At 41.6% G+C, this 22504-nt stretch overlaps 1 protein-coding gene across 1 annotated transcript; it reads left to right on the top strand.

Annotated features, from left to right (window-relative positions):
• Positions 1–2020: 2020 nt before the first annotated feature.
• On the top strand, positions 2021–18628 carry NUS1 (NUS1 dehydrodolichyl diphosphate synthase subunit). The gene is made up of 5 exons (XM_059842228.1): positions 2021–2554; positions 11100–11222; positions 13380–13532; positions 17587–17686; positions 18395–18628. Exons 1-5 carry the CDS (start codon positions 2173–2175, stop codon positions 18483–18485), a joined length of 849 nt encoding a protein of 282 aa, XP_059698211.1. The 5' UTR covers positions 2021–2172; the 3' UTR covers positions 18486–18628.
• Positions 18629–22504: the final 3876 nt, after the last annotated feature.

The following is a 22504-nucleotide window of genomic DNA, read 5'->3' as shown; positions in this document are numbered from 1 at the left end:
AGGAATGGAAACACTGGGCTCAAGTTGACCTGATTCTGTTGTTGTAAACAAAAGAAGGGAGATTCTCAGGAAATAGATCCTGGCAAATATTAGGATAAGATGAAGTGAGGTCAAGCTTTTGTAAGAATTTATTTTGGTATCTGAATAGCTAATTAACTACAATATAGCTCAAGACACCTTATGTATACTTTTAGGTTAGGTAAACTTAATTTGCAAGTACATACTGCAAGTGTCGCCCTTCACTGGCCAGAACTTTCCAGACCTTTATGCACATACACACAAAAAAGACTAAATGCTATATAATTAATGCATTAATTCCGATATATGTACACATTTTATCAAGCAGTTCCCAAAGTACTTGAAAGCTAAACAAAATTGGATTTGTGAGACCACTAAAACCAATGACTTACAAACAATCACTTGTTAGTTCATGATCTCAGGTGATAACTGATGAGTAATTACAACAGCAAATTACTTTTCAAAGCAAAGAGTTTCTATTATTTTTATCTCCCACTGGCATTCAGTAACTGAGTAATCACTCATCTCTGCGGAGGCTGATTTGTCAGGTGTCAGAGAGCGGCTATTTGGTTATGTCTCCTAAGCAAATGCCATTGACACGTGTGTTTCTTAGGTCCCCCAACACGTTAAACTATGCAATTGGAATAGAGAGACCGGAGCTCATTTTTCTTTATGTTCCCTTATCATCAGACTATGCAGAGAGATCTGCACAGGTTGGATCAATGGGCTAAGGCCAGCTGTGTGAGATTGAACAAGGCCAAGTGGCATGGCCTGCCCTTTGGTGACAACAACCCCCTGCAGCACTTCAGGCTGGGGCAGAGGGGCTGGAAAGCTGCCCAGCAGAAAAGGACCTAGGCTTGCTGGTTAACAGCTGGCTGGGTAGGAGCCAGTGTGCCCAGATGGCCAAGAAGGCCGATGGCATCTGGTCTGCATCAGCAATAGTGTGGCCAGCAGGACCAGGGTAGTGGGTGCCTCTCTGTATTCAGCACTGGTGAGGCCACACCTTGAATGCTGTGCTCACTTCTGGGCCCCTCACTACAAGACATTGAAGTGCTAGTGCCTTTCTGGAGAAGGGAAATGGAGCTGGGGAAGGGCCTAGAGGCTGAGTCCCGTGAACAACAGCTGAGGCTCTTCAGCCTGGAGGAAACTCCAGGGGGACCTGACCACTCCCACAACTCCCTAAAAGGAGGAAAGAGCAAGATTGGGGTCAGCCTCAGGAAACAAGTGAAAGGACCAGAGGAGATGGCCTCAAACTGCACCAGGGAGGTTTAAATAGGTTATTATGAGAATTTTTTTCATGGAAAGCCTTGTCAAGCATTGGCACAGACTTCCCAGGGAAGTGGTGGAATCACCACCCTGGATGTGGTCAAAAGATGTGGATGTGGCACTTAAGAACATGGTTAAACAGAGGACTTCGCAGCGAAAGCCTGGGAGCCGCGGCCTTTGTGGAGGACTGCGAATCGGGGTGCGCAGCCCGAGGCCGCTACCCCCGTCTCCCGAGCCCGTTCTGCGGAACCCCCCGGCGAGCATTCGCAGCACGCTCTGAGGGTGAAACCCGCGTTTCAGTACAGACATTCCCGAGGCCCGGCTGATTCTGTGCCGTTCAGACGCTTTCTCCCTCCACCTCTGCTTCACACATGAGAGCGAACGAGGCGCTGCGGTGCCAGAAGAACAAGGCTGTGAGGGGCAGAGGGAGGGTCTGCAGATCTGTCCGTGAAGCAGTGGGGAGGTTGGGCAGAGCCCGGATCGGGGCAGAGCCCGCCCCCTCCCCGCCCCCGCCCCGCCCCCGCAGGGCCATCGCCAGCAGCGGCCGCCAGGGGGCGCGGCCCCGCCCCTCCCGCGGGGCGAGCAGCCCTCGAGCCGTTCCCAGCCCCGCCTCCCGCCCTCGCCCCGCCCTCCCCGTCTCTCGCGGCCACGTCATTCGCGCTCCGCGGGCGGAAGCGACGTCATCCCGCCCGGCGGCCAACGGGCGGCTCGCGTGTGGCGGGTTGAGAGGTGAAAGATCAGGCGGGGCGGCGGGAAGATGGCGGCGCTGGCGGTTGCCGGGCGGGGGATGCGGGCTCCGTGAGGGGATGGCGCGGCGGGCGGCGCGCAGCGGCTGAGGCACCCCCGCCGCTCCCCCGCGGACCCTACGCGCTCCTGTCGGTCGGTCCCATGAGCGGGGCGGGCGGTCTGGCGTGGCGCGCGCTGCACGCGCTGGTGCGCGCCTTCCTCTGCCTGCAGCGCGCGCTGCTCGCGTGCCTGCGCGGCCGCGCGGCCGCCGCCGCCGCCACCTCCTGCGCGCTTCTGGCGCCTGCCGCCCGCGCGCTCGGGTTCCGCGAGGCGCGCGCGGCCTGGCGGCGGCGGGGACCCGCGCGCGGCGGGGCGACGCGCGGACGGCAGCGGTGGCGCGCGGACGGGCGCGCCCTGCGGAAGCTGCCGGTGCACGTGGGGCTGGTGGTGACCGAGGAGGAGCCGAGCTACGCGGACATGGCCAGCCTGGTCGTGTGGTGCATGGCCGTGGGCATCTCCTACGTCAGCGTCTACGACCATAACGGTGAGCGGCGCCCGGGGTTCCCCAAGTCCAGCCCCGGGCGGTGCCCGCCCGCCCTGGGAGCGCCTCGTGGCGTGGAGCCAGAGGACCGCGGTGTTCTGGGGTCTTCCCAAGTCCGGTCCAGCCTCTCTGCTGGCAGCTCCTTTCCCATTCGCTGCAGCGGCTTGGCCACTGCAGAGCTTGTCCCCGGGGAGCCTGGGCAATGGCCCGGTTGTCCTTCTGGCCATCTCCTGTGTCGGGATGACCTGGTCCTGCCTGCTTTCTAGAGCCCTGTCCACAGCCTCGGGCTGACAGGAACTGCTGACATCTGAAAGTGTAGGGCAGGGACTGTTAATAGGGAAGAGCTTTAGGCGACCTGCTCTTATGAGTGCTGTTTATTGAGTTGGGGCTGAACCTCCAGAAGTGAATGAATGAAAGTAGCCTTCTATTTTCAAGTACTCCTCTGTGAAGAGACAGGATGGACAAGTAGTTAAACGTAAGCATGTATGTTCCTGTGTGCTGTCTGTATTTTGAAGTTAAATTATGTGATCTGCATTTCATCCTGCTTGACATATGAGTTAACTCTGAGCCAGTGCTTCTGGAAGCTCTGGTGTATTTTCATATCTGCTGTGTGATTTTATTTATTATTGAGTCTCAGGTGTAAAACTATTGAACTCTGGCTCTTTCAGGTATGTTGATTCCACGTCACTGACTATCATAAAGATAAGATCAGAGTTTGGGTTTCACATACTGTGAGGAAATTGTGGAACAAATCTGACTTCCTCATACCTATCTTTTTCTAGTGGGGAGCTAAAACCAGCCATATTCAAGATATTCTTAGCTTTCTGTCCAGCTGATCATTGAGAGATGATCTCTAACCTGTACTGGACAAGCTGTCAACTCAGAAGGAATAACAATACATGGGCCATGTCCTGTTTCTGTCCTGCAGAGGAAAAAACGTCATCCTGAGGATCCCTGTGCTATTACTGTCAGGGGTGAGACTGTAGGAGAGCAGGGTTTAACTTGCTTTGAGCTACTTCCAGTGGCTGTTTAGAGGTGTCATGCAGTTTAGGTGAACTGTGTAGATTTCTGCCAGGTTAGGGGTACAGTTGTCTTCTAGTGCTCCTTCAGGAAATGCCCAGCAGTGCATCCCACGTAAGTAGGGAAAATCTTTTGTCATCAAGTGTGCAAAAGCATCTAAGGTATGCAGGCTTTTCCTTGAGCATAAGTATTTGTGATTTTTAAACTTTTCTTGCTTTATTTTAAACCATCACCATTTATAGTTTTGTTTCATGGTTGATCCTTCCTATGTGATAAAAGACTTGGAAGACTTGACTTTCACTAAATTACTCTAAGATCATTATTATGAGAAACTGGGCTTAATACCAGTCACTTAGCAGTTTAAACTGGCCATCTGTGCAGGGCTGTTGTGGAACTTGGTTATGTTGTATTTCAGAGGGAGAACGCTTCCTCATTTGGAAGTCAAAGAAGGATATAAAATATTTGCATAACATCTCAAGCACACAGAGAACAGCACCTTCTGAAAAGTCATTTATAGGTTGACAGTTTTTACTCCCAACTTGGAAAGTATTCAGCCAGGTGAAATGCTGCTGAGCAAACAGTACCAAGGAGGAGATTTTCCCTCATAGCTTGAAGAGAGACGTTTTTATTGTATGGGATTTTTAACTTCAAATTTAAATAAGCTATGGGCAGTATTGCCTAATATGTTATGTATGTGCTTAGTTCCTTTTTAGATTCCAGCACTGTGCTCCACAAATTATACGTATGAGAACTGAACTGAGGAGGAGATCAAGCTGAGAATCATGTTTCTTGATCGTCTTGGTTTTCATCTTGCTTACTGTGCAACAGTGAGGAGGGAGAAGGCACCAGCCAATGCTTAGGTAGCCACTGTTGCTGTGTTCCTGATTCACAGTAAGGCGCCAGAGCTGTAGCAGTGTCTGAAACATTTGTTTTTGAAAACCTACTACTGCTTCTCCTGCATGTATTGAAATTCAGTCAGATTTAAAATTGACTGTTAGAAGACTGAATATGATAACCAGAAATTATAGTTCTGTCCCCCAAAGAGCTGGCATAACCTTGCAGAGGAATTGTTATTGCTAGCAGTTCAGAAAAACAAAAATCTTGGGTTATTTGCTGCTGTGTCCATTTATTGTTTCATTCAATCTAAAGTTACATATGCTGATTGTTTGCTTTTCTGTGTTGTGCTGTTATTTTTTGTTTTCGTGTTCTTTAGTTTGGGTGTTTGTGTTGTTCTAAGTGCAGGGTATGTGATGAGTGTGAATTTTAATTTTTCATTCTAAAATTACATGTTAAAGAGGTTTTGCTGTCACCTCTGAGATCTGATAATACAGCTATTATTATTTCAGTATCAAAGCATATTTTTAGTAGCTTGTTCTTCTGTTGGTCCTCTGATACTAGAATATGCGAGTTTAATTGCTAGCTTGCTTTCCAGTTTGTTGGAACAAAATCAAAGAAGGCAGAGCAACGAAAAAGTTTTAAATCTGTGGCTTTTGCCAAACTTCTAGGGTTGATGAGAATAGCCTGACACTGCACATCATGTTCCACACAGGTGTTCAGTGGTTGTCCAGGATAGCAGCTGCAACTGCTTTGTGCACAGCTGAGCTTTTTAGACTGACTTCAGCTTCAGAGAGCGAGCTAGTAGTCATTCATTCTAGTGTATGCTTACTGCTGGTAATAGCACATATGCTGGCTTTCTTGTGGTGCTAAGCTCCTTAGGGTGCCTTGATTGAGCATACAGCATTTCCAGATAGACTTTTCATTAAGTAGGATGTTGCAGCTGTTGCTAAATCTGGCGCTCATTGGTGGTGGAGTCTGGAACCCTCAGCACTAACACTGATAATAGTGAAGGTGAATGAAGTTGGGTACAACTTGCTCTTATCAGTAGCAGAGGATGACCTTTAATTGCAGTGTGCACTTGTTTCCATCCACTCAGATGATGAGTTGTGCTTTTGCGCTACTGAGCTGCTTCTGGGGGGTTTGTGTTCATACAAGTGTACCAACTATTGATGTGTCGAAGTCCCCACTGGTGCTGACTGTGGTGGAGAAGGAAAGCTAATTATGAGTGCTCTGGATCAGTGTTAGCTGTGGTGAGGTATACCTTAATTTCTTTATTTTCCTTCACTGCATATCTGTAGTCCTGAGATTCTTTTGATTGCAACAGGAAACCTTGTTTACAAGCTTGGCCTTCCATGGTTGCCTTCTCTGCAAGTGTGTCAGTTTGCTGCAGAAGGATTAAATTCAAAATATGTCCTTAACTGCCTTTTCTATAGGAGGAAAGGGAAGCATGAAGTTCTTTACAGAAGTGCTACATAAGCTGTTTATTTGTTTATAGTAATGAATTTCTGTATTTTTTACAAAATTGCTAAATAGAAGGTTGTTCGTGTATTCTTCAATGTCAAAATAGGTAGCTGCATTCCAGCTACCTATTTATTTTATACCAAAATAGGTAGCTGCATTCCAGCTCACACTGTTTTATTACAGCAGCTGCACCATGAACTGTAAAGGCAGCTTGGCTGGAGTTTTATAGGGCTCAGAACTGAGACTTTCTCTGTTTTCTCAGCATGTTTGGAGGCCCAAGGTGGTCTGGCTTTACTGCCCCTGCTGTGTGGAAGCCCTTTCTCTCAATTTTCATTGTTGTGCAGCATGACAAAGCCATAATAAACTTAATGCTACTGTGCACACCTGAGATAAATAATGCAAACTGAAGTTTCAGGCTTTTGATCAAGAATTTTTCTGTTGACTTCTGTATTGCCAGTCATTTCTTGGTAGAAATCCAGCCATTCTTGTTGAGACCTTATCTGAGGAAATACTGCAGCTTTGTTACAGTCAGAAGGCATTGATAATGCTTTCAGGTAATAGCACTTAAAATACCTTCTGGGGAGCAGAAGCTTTTTACTAGTGCTGTATACTTTAACTTCCTTTGGTAGTTATTTTGCCATTTGGGAGAGCTTGATTGAGTGTTACATCTGTGAAGCTTTCCTGCTATAGTTTAAGACAAATCTTGAGGGCTTTTTGGGAGCGTGCTGAATCTTGGCATTTGGGTACTTTGGACTCCTAGACAGATGCTTCATGCTGAAGGTTTCTTAAAGCCCATAGTGTGACTGTATTGAGAATTTGGGGTTATTCATTCCAGGTATAGCTTTCTAGTGAACCACTTTGCTTCTGACCACTTTTCTCTTAAAAACTCTTTGGAAGGATAGAGTATGCAAAAGAAATTATTTCATTAGCCCCAAAGTAGGCTTCTGGTCTGTCTTCTAGATTACTTTGGTAGTTTAGCTAATTTGTTTAATCCATAACATCTGGGTGTGCAGTGTGTTCCTTTCACTGGGCAAGATAATTATGTTGTGGTTTTATGTCACTGGAACACTTGTGAGATAGCAATATCACATGGCATCTGCTGTGGGCCTTCACCCACATGAAATTTCACGTTCAACAATTGCATTTTGGTGTCGAGTTGAGAAGAGTTCTCAGACCACATTTATTAAAAGGGATAATACTAATCTGTAGAAGGTGATCTCCTCAAAGGAATAGGAAATATGAAAGAGATATCTTTTCTCTGAATTGCTGATGAGCCTCTGTTCTCTTAGTGCAGAATGTTCCTCCAAGACAAAATGGGGGAGGAGTGGTCACCTATGAAGTTCTTAGTCCTAAGTCAAATTCTTTGTTGGGTTAGTGCTGTCTTAAGTGGCCTTAATCTGACTGAAATCTAAGTGACTTTAGCTACCTTCAAATTTGGATTACTTTTTTTCCTAGACTCTTGGAATAAAGGAGGTATTTGTAGCTTTCCATATCCTGTGAGGTCCAGTGTAATGGCCATGCTTTCCTCTGTTATCAGCCAGTGTGATCCAACAGGATGTAGGTAAAAGTTGTTCATGTATTAAAATGGTTTCTTGCATGTGCATTCTTTGAAGTGGTTTATTATTTGATGTTCTCCAAATGTTAATACCTGATAAAAATTACAACTTTTGATTACTCTTTCCTTGTCAGCACTGGAAAGAAGCTGAGAAAGCAAATAACTGAAATGTTGTGGAGATATGTTCTTTACTAGACTCTGCTTTGGTAAGGTGTTCCCTTGCAAGGATGAGCTAACTATTATTCTGTGTTTTACCAAATTCTGCTGCTTTAAATGCAGAAGAATTAAAAATGTTGAACTTTGAGATGCCATTGAGGCATTAGCAGGTGGTGGCTGTGGTAATCTAGTCAGACAGACAAATGATTGACATCACTTGGTGTTTCTCTGTGCCAGCTTTTCACTTCCAGTTCAAGATTCTTGTCACTTCTCCACATGATGAATTTGCAGCCTCTTAATTACGAACTTCATTTGTCAATAACTAACCCTAAAATATTGCACCACCATGGTTGCAAGCAAAGGGGCATGGCTTGTAGTTGCTGTAAATCTGAGCAAAAGGTGTGTGCCCTGGAAAATATCTGTGTAATGGAGGACTACTGCAGGAAGCTAAAACACTTCTGGTTTGCCCCAGCTCTAATAGCAGCAAATGACTGACAGCATGCTTGCAGCTTGTGTTGTAAAAACAAGTAGTATCCCTGAAAACAACTAACAAGTTCTCAGTAGTTAAAGGAAACAAACCAAGACAGAGTTTGATACTCTTTTGCATTGGGAATTTTAGTGCTTAAATACATGTAATTCTTAGAACACTTCATTTGCAGTAATGTACACATCTGGAACATTACAAAGGTTCCAGAGTTCTCACCGAACAAATGTTTCTGCTTTTCAAAACCAGAAAAGTCTTCTGATGAAAAATAATAGTGAAAATTTCATGTTTTTGTTCCATATTAGAAACATGAGTAGTGCTGAATTTTTTTTTTCTATTTATTGGCAAACAGCTGTTGTATTGCCAAAATTTAGTAGACCTTTGTCAAACTGTAGTTTTTTATAATGTTAAAATTACATGATGGACTAGCTTTAATTTGTGAACGAAATTGGAGGGTAGCAGTAAATCAAGAGTTAAGTTTCACTGCCTAGAAACACATAATTCTGTTACTGAGTTGGCCTGCTCGTGCACTTGTTTGCTATATTTGTCATGTTTAATTTAAGCAACAGCATCTCCCCCAGCTAACTTGGGTACATTTACGAAATTTTAAAAAAATGAGCCTTGTAGGTAAATGGGGTTTTGAGATACTGTAAGGGAAAGGAGAATATAGCTGAGTCACGACCATGTAAAATTCTTGAAGTTGAATATGAATTTGGCCTGTGAATATTGCATTTGGCAGGACTCTGTTTGCAGTGATGTGCATTCATAAGTCTCTTGTGCACTGACTAAAAGACAAAACGTTGAAGGAGTATTCCCAAATGCTGCTGGTTTTTAATTAAGATCTGAGTTAGTCTGAATTTTTACTACCTTCTGTTGTGCTTCAGGATCTTCTCTTCAGGAAAGCTGTGTATGTATCAAGGTTGATGGATCAGTGGGAATTTAGGTGTGGAGGCTTTTCCAAGGAAGACATACTGCATCTAAATGGTACAAATAAAGTAGCTTCCTATTTGCTAAGCTGTTATTCCAGGAGCTGTGCAGTCCCCAGATTTGAGCAACTGAGGGGCTGGGTGAGATAAACAGGCAGAATAGAAGGGTGGTACTCAGATAAATCTTAAGAACACATTTATTTAGCAATTCTTCTGTGCCTGTTGTGTGTGTTAAGGACCTTCACCTTGGAGCTGGACCAATTCCAGTATATGATATCCAAGCAAACACCTTGGTCGGTTCTACTTGCCCTCAGTGTCTTAATTTACTTTAGAGCTGGAGTGTGGAGTCTTAAATTAGTTCTTCCAGTCTTTGGCAGGAATAGGCAAAAACGTTTAGAAAGGATTTGGTATCATTAGTTTTGGGTGAGAAAGGGGAAGAAGAGCAGCAGCTTATTTCTCAGATTAGGAGCCTTTCCTAATTATGTCACATGTTTGTCTGGATATTGAACATAGTTTTAATTCTCATATCTAAAAGTATATGGAAGTCAAGTGACTCCTAAAGGCGAGGCACCTGCAGCCTTGTTCAGATCTTCTTGCAGGATTAGCAGTTGCAGTGGCTGCGCTGCTGCTGACCTTGGGAGTAAGGAAGACAATTTGTGTTAACCCCAGAACGAAGCAGACCGAGCCAAGCAGAGTTGTATCAAACAGTTGTCTTTAAAGCATTCTCAATTTCTAGTATGTATAAGTATATGCTAGAAAGCAGGAGCACAAGACACCACAATTTAACTTCAGTTTAAACTTAGCAGAAGTATTCTAACACACTTTTTTCTATAGAGCTTTGTGCCTTACCACAGCTTGCTTTTCTGTAAAGATGTGTAATCAGTTATAGGCATCCCTAGCACTTCTGTAATGAAATAGGGGGTTTTTTACAGGAACTGCCTAGGATGAGAGGAAAAATATATACTTTGCTACCTATTAAAATTTCTAATGAAGCCTGTAGAAAAGTTCTAATTCATTAGGCCTAAAGGCTAGCATATTAAATAAATGCATTGTATCACTTCATACTGCAGACTAACTCCTAGTGTGTTACAGTTTTGATCCAGTGCTTATATACTGTTTGACCAATGTGGGAATTCTTGTAGCAGTTCCAGATCGTATAGTCAGGTTGTGGTGCTGAATCCTAAGCCTAATCATAAAATTGCATGTCTTGCGTTCTTTTGCATTGTCTACATTGTAAGATTAGTGTGTGGGCATTTTTAGACTGGTCAATGGAAGTGTTCGACATAAAGTTTCTGAATGAAGTGCAGTAAAAACCTCTGAATACCCTATGATAAAAGCATTATCCAGTTCCTGAGTGAATATGCCTAGCCATGCTTTTGGATTGTAAATATTTAAACTGTAACATTTAGTTTTTGCTGTGGCATTTAATTAGAAGTAGAGTTATATTTCTCAAAAGCTAGGATTTATTTTAGTACAGGAGCCCAAATGTGTTTGAAGCAGGCTTTTGTGATTTCCTGAATTTGAAATGTGTCTGCCTTAAATATGAAAGTATAAAAAGGCCTTGGGGACTGCATGAACTCCTTAAAACATACAGTAAAACATACAGCTTGTGAAATTCAGTTATTAGGAAATCTATGCTATTGGATGGCTTAAGAGTGGATACTTACTGAGACCTGAAATGCTGATATAGTGGTGACTCACTTGGTTAGCCTGCAGCCTTAGGGATGTGGCAATAAGTGGTAGCAGATTTAAGCAGCATGGGCTTTAAAGAAATTTGGTGTTAATCTGACTTGGTTGTTCTTTGCTGATTATTGCTTTCTCTATTTCTAGCATACTAAGGACAAGGAAATAAGTCTTAAGCTATCCTTTACGCAGTTGCAACTTGCTGCTTAAATCATGCTGGGTGAAAGAAGAACAAAAGCACATGAGTTATCTTTCCAAGGTCACTCAAATTAGTCATGTGCAGTAGCATTTGCTTTGAGTTCTTACCTGCACTTGGAAACTCCAGTCTGAAACCAGTTCTGACTAATTTTTTCTCCTTGCCTAGTGTCAGATTTATTTTGTAACACCCTTTATAGGAGTTGGCTGATATGCAACTTTTTTTTAAAGGTATTTTCAAGAGGAATAATTCAAGATTGATGGATGAAATTTTAAAACAGCAGCAAGAACTCTTGGGACTAGATTGCTCCAAGTACTCCGTGGAATTTGCAAATCACGACAAAACTGGTCGAGGTAAGATCAACTACAAGAGGGGCTTGGTATGCCTCTAAATAGCTGTATGTCAATCATAAATCTGCTTTTACTTAAACACATTTCTATGTATAGTGAGACCTTTTTCTTCATGTGTGTCCTTTCATTTTTACAAACACACACCTCAAAGTGGGCAGGAGAAAGGGAAAGAGTAAGATTGCTGGTTGTCATGGCAAGATATAATGCCATCAGGAAGGTAAAGGGCACAAGTTAAAAAACTAAATTTGGTAATAATAGCTTTTGCACATACTTAGATGTGGAAAGCAGGAGTAGGTTTCAAAGCTGGTGTTCCTTACACAGCAGTATCTGCTATAAGAACTCATTTCCTCATCTGCTGCCTAAGACAAATGCTAGAAGTCTGTTCAAATATAATGAATCACTGGCACGTCCTTGAATCAGGCCTTTGTCTTAAAGAGATGGGCTGATACAGCTCTTCTAACTACAACTCATAATATTAAAGTAGGTCTTTTAAAAAAATACCTAAACAACCCTTAAGTTTTAAGATCATCATAGTTCAAAGACTTATGAAAAGTCTGCACAAGTTCTGGTACATTTAGCTGTGTTGAAAATGCTGCTTGCAAGTTTTGCCTCCTCTATGAGAGCTGACCGAATACTAAAATCCTTTGTACCAGTTTTCCAGTACAAAGTATAATATTGTAACATAAACTTGTCTTATGAACAACTTAGCCTAAGGTGCTAGCATTTATGTGGAAGAACATAGATTTCATGCAATTTTTTTTTTTACCTTCCTGTGAAGGTTGAAATAACCAGCAGAAGATGGGGTAGACAGGCTATTAATGTCTTAAACTCCAGCATACTTAGCTACACTTACCTAAGTTGGGATATTTATGTTCACACCAAACAAACCACTGAAAGACTTCTCAGACTTGCTGATGGGAAGAGTTCTTTTAAATCTCAGGAACCTTTTGTGCTGGAAACTGTGAAAAGCAGAGGTGTTTTCTCTTTTTAAATTCTTCATTCTTTTTTAGGAGGCTTCACAGTCAGATCAGATGCTTCGTGTTTTCAGCTGAACAAACTGGCATCTATGCAGTTTATTATTATCTGCAGTTTTTCACTTCTGAATAACAAAATTGCATGTACTGCAATTTAGGGATAGTGTTAAATATTTTTTAATGTACATCGTTTGATGCAAATTTGCAAATCAAGCAGTATTAAGGAACAATCATTTTCATTGTGGTGGCTTTGGATAGATGAACTGAGGGGTCTTAAATGTTCTTATGAACCTTGACTGTGCTGTGTGGTCCTTTGCAGTCAGGTTCTGCAGTTTTAAGAAACGTATTTTTAAGTATCTGGTAATAACTATCCTAAGTTTGGTATCAGCCTAAAATGTTGACACTTCGGTATTTAACCCACTTAACTTCAAGCCAGTATAGTGCACCATCTCTGGCCTTCAGCTTCCTTGGCAAGTTTACTTCTTAGGTACCTTGCCAGTACTGATAATGATGCAAGTCATGTAGTATGAGAAGACTCTTGTCTGTCAATAGTGTGCCTGTGCCTGTTAATAGTTAAGATAATTACTGTTGTGAAATGTCCTCTTAAGTCACAGACATAATTGCAGATGAATAGGTGATTTCTGAACTATTATCTTGTTCCAAGCTTCAGTGTAGCCATCTTAGATCCTTACTGTAACTCTTGCATCAAGATGCTGTGATCAGATTGAGGGAGGCCTCCAAGCTTAATAATTATGTCACATGAATGTACACAGTAGCTGTTAAAAACACCTTCCTCTTCTAGGGTAGAAATTAGTTTGCTAGTTTTTTGGGGTTTTTTTCATTTCCTGAACCCCTTAAGTTACTATCCAGGCACCTTTCTTCTCAGTGCTTTGCCTGACAGCGTAAGAACCAATCCAAATTTCCTGGAAAACTATATTTGAAGACTGAATTAAGCCCCTTCTTACAAGACTTCTCAAAGTAGTTGTCTTAAGCTTGTATTTTAGTAATACAGCAAATCCAGAGAACTCTTACCCACTTCTTTAAGAGATAGGTGAGGTGTACCTGTGATTAGTTGTAATACAGGAACTAAACTACAAGTTAATATTCATCTGTATCTGTGACTATCTAAAGCACATGCAAAATAATTATATTTCTGTTGCTTTTAAACTATGTTTTGTACTTTCAGTTTTAAATTGCCAATCTACATTGAAGGTGCTGTCTCCGGAAGATGGAAAAGCAGACATAGTCAAAGCTGCTCAGAATTTCTGTCAGTTGGTAGCACAGCAGCAAAGAACACATTCAGACCTGGATGTGAATATGTTAGACAACTTATTAAGTAGTAAGTATAATATGGAGGGGAAAGAGTACTCAATTAATAACAATTTGGTTACTAGTGTATTCATTGGTTGGAATGTATGCATCTTGATGCTTAGTCTATCAGAATAAGTTAAGATTATTGCTTTTAGGATTCTGTTAAATACTTCTTTCTTGTTTATTGCCTTTTGAGCTGTTTTTTTAAGCAGAAAAATTCTTTAGCATCAATATTAAGCTAAATTTCAGAGTTTTGGCTTTTCAGAGTTTACAGCATCTGTGGTATATTCTGCAATGAGCTTTCTGAAAAAAGTACTTTTGGGATTACCTAAACCTAGACTATTCTAATTTAGGTTTATTTCCTGCAAGTTGCAAGCTGCAAATATGGATGGGCAGAGTCTTCCAGATCTGGTTACAGTGATTAAACCTGTTCTTGTTGCCTGACTACCATCCTGTATGCAAATGATAGAGCACTTGCTGTTCTCTTGCTGCTCTATAACCCACACTAGCTTAGTTGTCTTCATTACTAATTCATGCAGATTACTGACTCTGCACTGTGATGTGTGGCTACGTGCAATAGCTGTGAAAAGGGCAGGACTGCCCTAATATCACACCTGGGAGAACAAGTTTAGAAGTAGCATCCACTTTTCTGGTTTTACTATGGAGTGGTACTATGAGTTGCTCAGCTTGCCTAGGTGATCCATGCGTGTTAATTGCAGCTGTAATGAGCTCATCAAGCTTCCCATTGCACACTTGAACTTGGATGCCTTTGGCCATATTGTTGTAGTGTGGTTCCCATTAATTGGACTTTAGAGAGTGGTTTCTTCTTTTTCATGTGGGTGATCAGCTGAATTGTTCTGCAGAAGAACTTCCATGGCAGCTTGGTCACTTAACTTCAGACTGAATTCCATCCCTGTTGTTAGCATTCTCCTATAATGGAACTATTAAATGTATTTAATAAGACACCTGAAGAAGAACTTAGGACATCTCTTCTGTTACACCCCAAAGGCAATTAAAGGAAATTAACAATCACTCCTTCAGAACAGTTACTAATTTAATTGAGAACCAGTGACAGTTGTTACCTGTGGTGTGTATTTTGGCTAGTGATACTTAACCGGAGCTTTTCAAACTTGTTGGTGATCTTCTGTCTGGATATGTTAAAAATATTAGGTCTAATCTTAAAAGGAGTGGATTTATTTTTGAAGCATTGCATGCTAGCTGAGCACAGAAAGAGAAATCTAATCTGTCAAAACTGAACTTTGAAACACGCCGCTTCATGTATGTGGCTAATAATTAAGGATAATATCTGTAACTGGTTCTGATTAATTGTTTACTTAATGTTTGGGACATTTTTTCAGGTGAAGTATTCTTTCATGTCTTATTTAGCAGCAGCTTTTTAAACTTTGTTTTACTTTTAGGCAAATTTAGTTTGTGTGCATTTTTAATGAAACAGTATTAAAAGTATGCATCTGTGCATTACTGATTTGAGAGCATGTTCTGGAAAGCAATACTTGAGTAGGTATATTCTTAGAGTTTGCATTAATGGTGTCTTCTGTGAATCTTTGGGGTTTTACATTTTGGTAAATACCTGTTAATGTAGTTTTTAAACTTTTTGTTCATGTTTAGGGTGCAGTTATTGAAGCCTAGTCCTAAAATGGTATGATTCTAGCTTGTTATGTGGCTTTTCTTATTTTTAATTCAGTCATGCACTTAATTCTTACAGCTTGAGTTTTCTGTGGTGTAAGAGTAGTGTCTTCTGAGCAATGCCTCAGCTAACCAGCTTGTTTTCAGAAAAGTAGGTGCCAGCTGCATTTTAATACTGTCTCTGCTTGCTGTCTGTTTGCCTTCTAGCAAAGAACATGACTATCAATTAAGGCTACTCAAGTTGCCCAGTAAGATCTATGTGGAAAAGGGTAGAGTTAGCAGCTCTAAAATTCTTTCTTGTTCCCCTTGAAGAACTCCTGACCTAGAAGGGATGTTGCCAGATTGCCATCCTTTGAGTGTGCAAGTCTTTTGGCCTCTTTTGTTTTTTTAAAGTTTACTCCCAAATCCTTGTATCTTGTGTGTGCTAAACTTGACTGCTGTAACACTATCAGCTCTGAGGGAGCTTCCACTTGTAAATTATCTGTAGCACTGCTATGTTTAGGCAAAGAAATGGATGCAGACTGGAAAGCACAGTACTGTGTTTTTTAGTAGGCTGTTGTGACAGTAATATTACAGTGTGCATTTTCATTTTCCTTCAGATAGGAGCCAGAAGGAAATGTTAGCATTAACTGGGCTCTCTGAAGGTCTTTTCCTGTTTGAAAAGCCATTGCAGTGTCGAAGATCCTGCTGCTGTACCAGCTGAGGAGTACTCAGCTACTGAATCAGCTGATGAGTAAAGCTGTCCACTTCCTCCAGAGTCCCCACTTCTAAGTATTCACTGCTTTCCTGCAAAGCTCTTTGATACTAACGTGCTGGCTTATGAACACTAAAGTGGCTTTTGCTTTGCAATTTTTTTCTTAACTTTGAGATGAGATTTGGACTGTGGCACAAGAACCCCTATCTAAAAACGTCACCCTTTCTTAGAAATGCACGTGCTTAGGGAAAATAGCTTCTTTACCTCTAGTAAAAGGTATCATCACTATTGTGGTGATTCAATGAGGAGGGAGGATGTGAACTTTTTGAAAAATCTCCAGCTTCAGTTGCAAAACCTGGGTGGAGCAAAATCTGGCCTTAGTTTCCTTTTTTATTACTCCTGAAGTTAAGATCCTCTGCAACTAATCTGAAAACTGTAAAAGGCTCTTTACTGCTTCTGTGTAGTGGGGTTTTTTTTTAATTTAAGCAAACAAGGAAAGAATTGAGAATATCAGAAGTTTGGAGCAAGTAGGCTGTCTTGAACTTTATCTGCTAAAGGTAGTCATTACCCAGTATAAGCACTTTTGCACTTAACCTGCAGAATTGGTGGGTACTGGAAGAGGGGACAACAAATTACCTGCAATAATCATGACTAATTGCAGCATTATAGCAAAATAGGGTTATGACTGCTGGAATGCTTTTCAGATGAGCTAGGCAGGTACAAGAGGAGCAGTTTAGCATCTTGGGTCCCCTTGGGGTGCTCTAGTCTTTTTCACAAGTTGCTCTAATCAATTTGCTAGAATTAGCAGGGAAAGCTGGGCTCAGACTGCTCATTGTAAGCCTATTTCCTGTCTGTCAGTTACAGCCTGGAGTAGCTTAGGCACTGCAGAACTATATGGAAGGGAGGCAGAGGCAGTGGTGTTTGGTCACTAATTGTCTTCAGCCTCAGAAGATGAGCAGGATGCTCTCATGAGGGAAATGACTGGCTGGGGTTTTAAGGTATGGGTAGTAAGAGTGTGGGCACTTAGTGGGTGGAATTCATCAATATTATCTTGCTCAGCCCTAGAATGGGTCAGGTTGTCCACATAGAAAAAGACACACTGCCCTGTTCTTCCTCACTCATCTTACCAGAAAGATGCTAGCTGCAGCAGTATCTTTGAAATTTTATAGTAAGTTGGTTTTAAAATTTCTGTCTGGTCTCAGAAAGAGACAAGTCATCTAACAAGTTGGGGTTTTTTTCCTTGATGGTCTGTAGTACAAAGGTGTTCTTCAGTGAAACTTCCTTAAGTTTTTTTTTTTGTCCTTTCTCTACTTTATTGCAGCTCTGCATACTTAAGTAAGGACTAGAGTAGGTAGAGTCAGGGTACAGCATGTTCTGTGCGACTAAAATCGAGTTTGCCAAGACAAAACTAGAACAAGACAGATGAAACAGCATTGTTAGGGTTTGTTGTTACTCAAAACAATGTAACTGTTCCTGTACTTTCCATAGAAAGTCTTTGAAAACTACCTGACATAAAAGTAGCAGTCCAGCTGGGCCTGCAGTGGCTGCCTGAGCTTTTGCTCAGTTGGTCATTCAGGTGTTGCAAGACCAGTCTGTCTTCTTGGGCTTTTAATTGTTAACTTGTCCTTGAGACCTTAATTAAAAAAAAGCGCATTTAGTGACAAAGCAGATGCCTTAGGGTTTAGAACTAAAAAAAAAATCCTATAATGAATTTAATAAAACCTAGTTTAACTTGTTATTACAGGTACACATGGATTTCCTGATCCTGATTTAGTCTTGAAGTTTGGTCCTGTGGACAGCACATTAGGATTCCTTCCATGGCACATCAGACTGACAGAAATCATGTGAGTTGCTTATAAATGTTGGAGAACACACTGGAATGAAAAATATGTAGCTAAGCAAGTCTTTATGACATAACTTATGGAACTGGCCAGAAGAGGAGATCCAGCTAAACAAGTGTCCGGAAATTGAGTTGAGGATATTTTAAAATTATTAACTGAAACCTGTCAAACATTCATTGTTGGCTTTTTAGCCCTGACTAGGCAATAGCAGGCTTCATGCCTCAGGTTTAAGGAAGAACTTCTGTCACCACCTAGTGTTTGGTCCAGTCCCATTTGACAGTGTTCCTTATATCAGTGTTGATTTTCTGTGGCTTATAGGTTCCTAACAGGAAAACTAAGGATACAAGGGAGATGGAATAATACAAGAAGATCGCACCTATGGATTGTTTTTCAATTTTCGCAGTAACTGAACTAACTAGATTTGCTGAACTTCTTAAATCCAAGCACATTTATAGTGCACTGCAACGTGTGGACACACTGTGCTGCTCCAGCTTTTCACTGGTTTGAAGGGCCCTGTGTACTCTAATGGGAGGTTTTGGTTTAGAGGGTGACTGGTTTAGTTCTTGGAGTTGAATGACAATAACCATGTTGAGAACAACTTCACGAGGTTACTCAGACAGTAGCTTGCTTTTAGTGATATTCCTGAGTGGTTGTGTGAATAGTGTGGTGTTTATAAAAGCTTATTTTAATGTTTCTAACTTGCTTTCTCAGTTCTTTGCCTTCCCACCTAAACATCAGCTATGAAGACTTTTTCTCCGCCCTCCATCACTATGCAGCCTGTGAGCAACGGTGGGGAAAGTGACTTCGGGCTGAGAGCATGGAGTCAAGCTTTCTGTGGGAAGGAACTGATGTCTGTTTACAAGCACCTGCTACCCATAAGTCTGGTTCATAGTCCTTTCTTAATTTATCAAAAAAATTCAATAAAGTGTCTTACCTTTCTAGAGAGTCTGTGTGAATGCGTGAGAATCTCTGGGGAGGGGAATTCACAGATTTCCTGTTTGCAAAAGACAGTTACTACAAACAAAGCTGAATTGCCCTCACTTTGACATTCAAGTGTCAAATGAATGTGCAAGAATTAAGTGTTGTGAAACCTAAAGGAGAATGTAAATAGGAGTCCATGCCCTGAAGATCGTTAAAACCAAGAAAGAACTCCCATCTTTGTTTCTTACTTCTTCATGGTCAGGCATTTCAGAGCTAATGGTTTATCTTCAGATATATTTACTATGTAATATGTCAATTCTAGAGAAGTTGGTTTTGTTAACTGAAAATAGAGACTGCAGCTTGGCTCTGATGACTAAGCCAGCTGTAGGTGTTAAGTTCTAGAAATACTGAGAAGATTGCATAAAAAGGGTTGGATGCTTCTATGGTAAGTGGATTAGGCAGTCTGTGTTGCAGTATCCAGCTTTTTTTTTAAGTAGTGGAATGAAAGTGTTCTTGCCATCCTGAGTGAATGCATCATCTCAGCATGAGGTCGGTTTTCCATTGGGAATAAGCATAAACAGTACTATGTATTGTTTGTATACCTGTTCTCCCCATAACATGCTCACTCAAGGTAGCAAGCAGGAAGAGGCTCTGGCATCATTTGCTGAAAGATTTGAAAAAGGTTGGAGTCAATTTCCATGGCTAAATGTGATTTGCTGCTTGTACTTGTGTGCCCAGCAAGGGAGTCTTCTTAAGCCTTTTTTTATTTTTATTTGTTCTGAACTGAACATTAGAAGTTTGAATGGAACAAAGTGGACAAAGAAGGAAGATGAAGTGAAGCTGCCCTACAGCATTTCAGCACTGAGATAACTAGAGATATTGGCTAAATGGTCTTCATTGTGGAATGGCGTGTTGGAGTTACATTCCTGTTTTGGAAGTAGTTCAAAATTACAAGTTTATGGCTGCACTTGGACAAAGCAATATCTTTAGATCTGTATTACTGAAGTCAAACATTGATACTGCAGCCTTCTGCCCTGCAGGCTGCAGAACTGTTGAATGCTTCATTCTGGAAGTGTTTCCTGTTTCCCCCTCCCCCCACTCTTCAAACTGAGCCTGGCTTTATCTCCTTTGGGATAGCCATGTCACTAGAAGGGAAAACAACTGTTTTGTAAAAGGGAATTGCCAGATTTTAAAAGAATGTCTGCCTCATTGTGAAATGGTGTATTTTAACTTGTTGCTTGATGTAATGTTATAAAGCAGATTGCATAAACTCTTAGCTGCGTTTTTTTGTCATCATAAGGTTAGATTGCAGTTACTGAAAGACCTGTGGTCACTTTCTCTCGGAAAAGAGCAAGGGATATTCAATAAATTAGCTAAGGTTTTGACATAAAATAGCTTTCCATAGGAGCTGGAACATTTTGAGTACAATCTGTCAACTGGCCTCTTGTGTGTGCCAGGTCCTGTATTGCAGAGAAGGTGAACAGTTGTGCAATGTTTCCTGGGCCCTGTCATTGACATGGGCAAATTTTCTCACTGAGTGTTAAGTTCAACTTTTTTGTGGGGAGTGGGTTGCCTGTTGAAGGGTATCTGGAGTATTGATGTTCATCTGTAATGAGTTTTGTTTCATTAAAATGCAAGGTTGTGTTTACGTTCCAATATGTGTTACTGTGTCACTGAAGCAGTTCTGGTGCTGGCAGTAATGGGAAAAGCTTAGTTTTGCCCTCAAAAATAATGTATTTTTTATATTTGTATCAAGCTGCCAAAGAATACTTCTCATACCCAAGTTCCCTCAGTCCTCAGACTTCTGCATATCTCAGCTAAAAAGATTTGTTTAATATTGGAGACAGATCTCAAGGCCTAGAATTTGTCTACAGAGGGTTGCTTAATAAAACTAAAATGATTAGTTCAGCTGCATTTGATTCAACTTAAATCTCTTCTGATGGCCAGTTTAATTGTGAATTAAGTGTTCCTCCTGGAATTAATGTAGTTGAACTAATCCATGTTATCACTTAGTTGGGATTATTTTACTGTCCCTGTGTGGGCAATCTTCAGTGAGGTGTGCCAAAAGCACTGTGCATATCCACAACTTGATCTCTGAATGTACGTCCTTGCCCTTGGCGCCTCTGCCCAGCTTGTTCTGTGTGAAGGTCTGTGCTGTGACTTGTTTGGGTACCTGTACATAATGTGTAAAATGAGTTTTTATGATTAGGGAATTGATTTATTGAACTTTATTATTGAAAGCTGAATCTGTAAAACAATAAATCAATAAAAGACTATAATCTTTCTACAGGCTATGGTGATACATGAATACTTTTGGAAGTTCAGCAGGGGTGCTGTAGCCTGATTCATGTTACTACATCACTCTGGGGAAGTAGAGAACTTCAAATACTGTATTATTTTGTGCTCTTCTTTAATTGCTTTCTATAGTGTAAGAACTGGGCAAATTTTTCATCTACCACTTACAGCTTCTTAGATGCTTTTATGAAAGCTTTCATTGTAAAGCATTTACTGTAAAAATATTTCTTTGATAGTCCTAGGAACTTGCTGAACTTGTTCCTGGCTACTAAAAAGCTTGCTTCCTCTGCCTGCTGCTGAGTCAGTCCTGGGCCATTGGCTGTGCTGGGCCTCCTGCCAGCCCTGTTGTGGAGCAGGGTGAAGTGAGGGTGTGGTGTGGAAGAAGCCTCTGAAATCTGAGTGATTTCCATGCTGAGCAAGAAAGGGAAAGCTTGTGTTGAGTTTTGAAAATGCACTAGGAATCAAGCTGACCTTGAGCCAGCCAACAACAGAGTCCAGCAGTCTCCCAGGTTGTGTTAGGAACTGTGTTGCTGGCACATCAGGGGTGATGATCTTTTCTGCAGATCTGGTGAGACATCTGGAGCGCTGTGTTCTGAGCTGGGCTTCCTTGGTACAAGAGACACGCAGATTTAATGGAGCTTGGCCACCAAAAGGCTGTGATGATAGGAAGTGGAGCATCTGTTGTGCAAGGAGAGGTTGAGAGTTGGAACTGCTCAACTTGTTGGAGGACACTGAGGAGGGACCTTACCAACACACAAATGCATGGTAGAAGGGGGAGTAAACCCAACCAGGCTCTTCCTGGTGCTGCTTAGTGGCAGGCTGAGAGGCAATGGGCATAAATTCAAATACAGGAGAATGTTGAAACATCACAAAAACCTTTTCCTATGAGGGTGCTCAGACAGTGGAGCAGGTTGCCCCTAGAGGCTGTGGAGTCTCCTTTAAAACCAGTATGTGTGCATGGGGATGAGCATAGGACTAGATCACCTCCAGAGATGCCTTCCAACCTCAGCTGGAGCTGACTGTACAGCAGTGTGTTGCTGCTGGGCTCTCCTACCTCAGCTGGTTTTTAATAGCAGCGAGGCTTGCTGCAGTTAATTTGGCATTTCCATAACAACAAACAGTAGAACTTTCTGTATGGCAGAAAATTCTTCAATTGCACCAGTGTGAGAGCTCCCCTTCACAGTAACTGCTTCTCATTAACAAATTATTCACATTTCTGTATATTTGCTCTTTTTTTCTTCTTTCAGTGATGCCTGGTATATGATGTGGTAAAGGAGCTAGATGAGATTCTGAAATAGTTGCTTTACAGCAGGGAATTTGGGGACATGGACAATAATCCAGCTGTTACATAAAATAGGCCTACAAAGCAGTTCTTGAAATTACAGTGCTTTTTAGAGCTTCTTGTATGAACTTGCACTAAGCAACTGTACAGCATAGCATGATGCACTGAGCTGAGGATTGGTAAGTGAGTAAAAGGTAAAGTAAAGGTCATTCTTTACAGAAGAGAGTATAGTCTTAAACATTTGCACATCTGTAAGTGCTTCCTAAAGTACTTCACAAAAATGACAAGAAAATAGACCCTGCTGGTTTGATTTCCTGTGTATT

Source organism: Haemorhous mexicanus, chromosome 3 (assembly GCF_027477595.1).
Source record: "Haemorhous mexicanus isolate bHaeMex1 chromosome 3, bHaeMex1.pri, whole genome shotgun sequence".
Lineage (NCBI taxonomy): Eukaryota > Metazoa > Chordata > Aves > Passeriformes > Fringillidae > Haemorhous > Haemorhous mexicanus.
Note: the sequence above shows the minus strand (reverse complement) of the source record. Positions and strands in the feature narration are given on the sequence as shown.

Bases quoted from the DNA above. Each gene is read 5' to 3' on its own strand.
- NUS1 (XM_059842228.1), top strand. From the start codon at position 2,173: ATGAGCGGGGCGGGCGGTCTGGCGTGGCGCGCGCTGCACGCGCTGGTG. The intron at 2,555-11,099 runs GTGAGCGGCGCC...TTTTTTTTAAAG, and splicing joins CAGCGTCTACGACCATAACG to GTATTTTCAAGAGGAATAAT. The intron at 13,533-17,586 runs GTAAGTATAATA...TTGTTATTACAG, and splicing joins GTTAGACAACTTATTAAGTA to GTACACATGGATTTCCTGAT.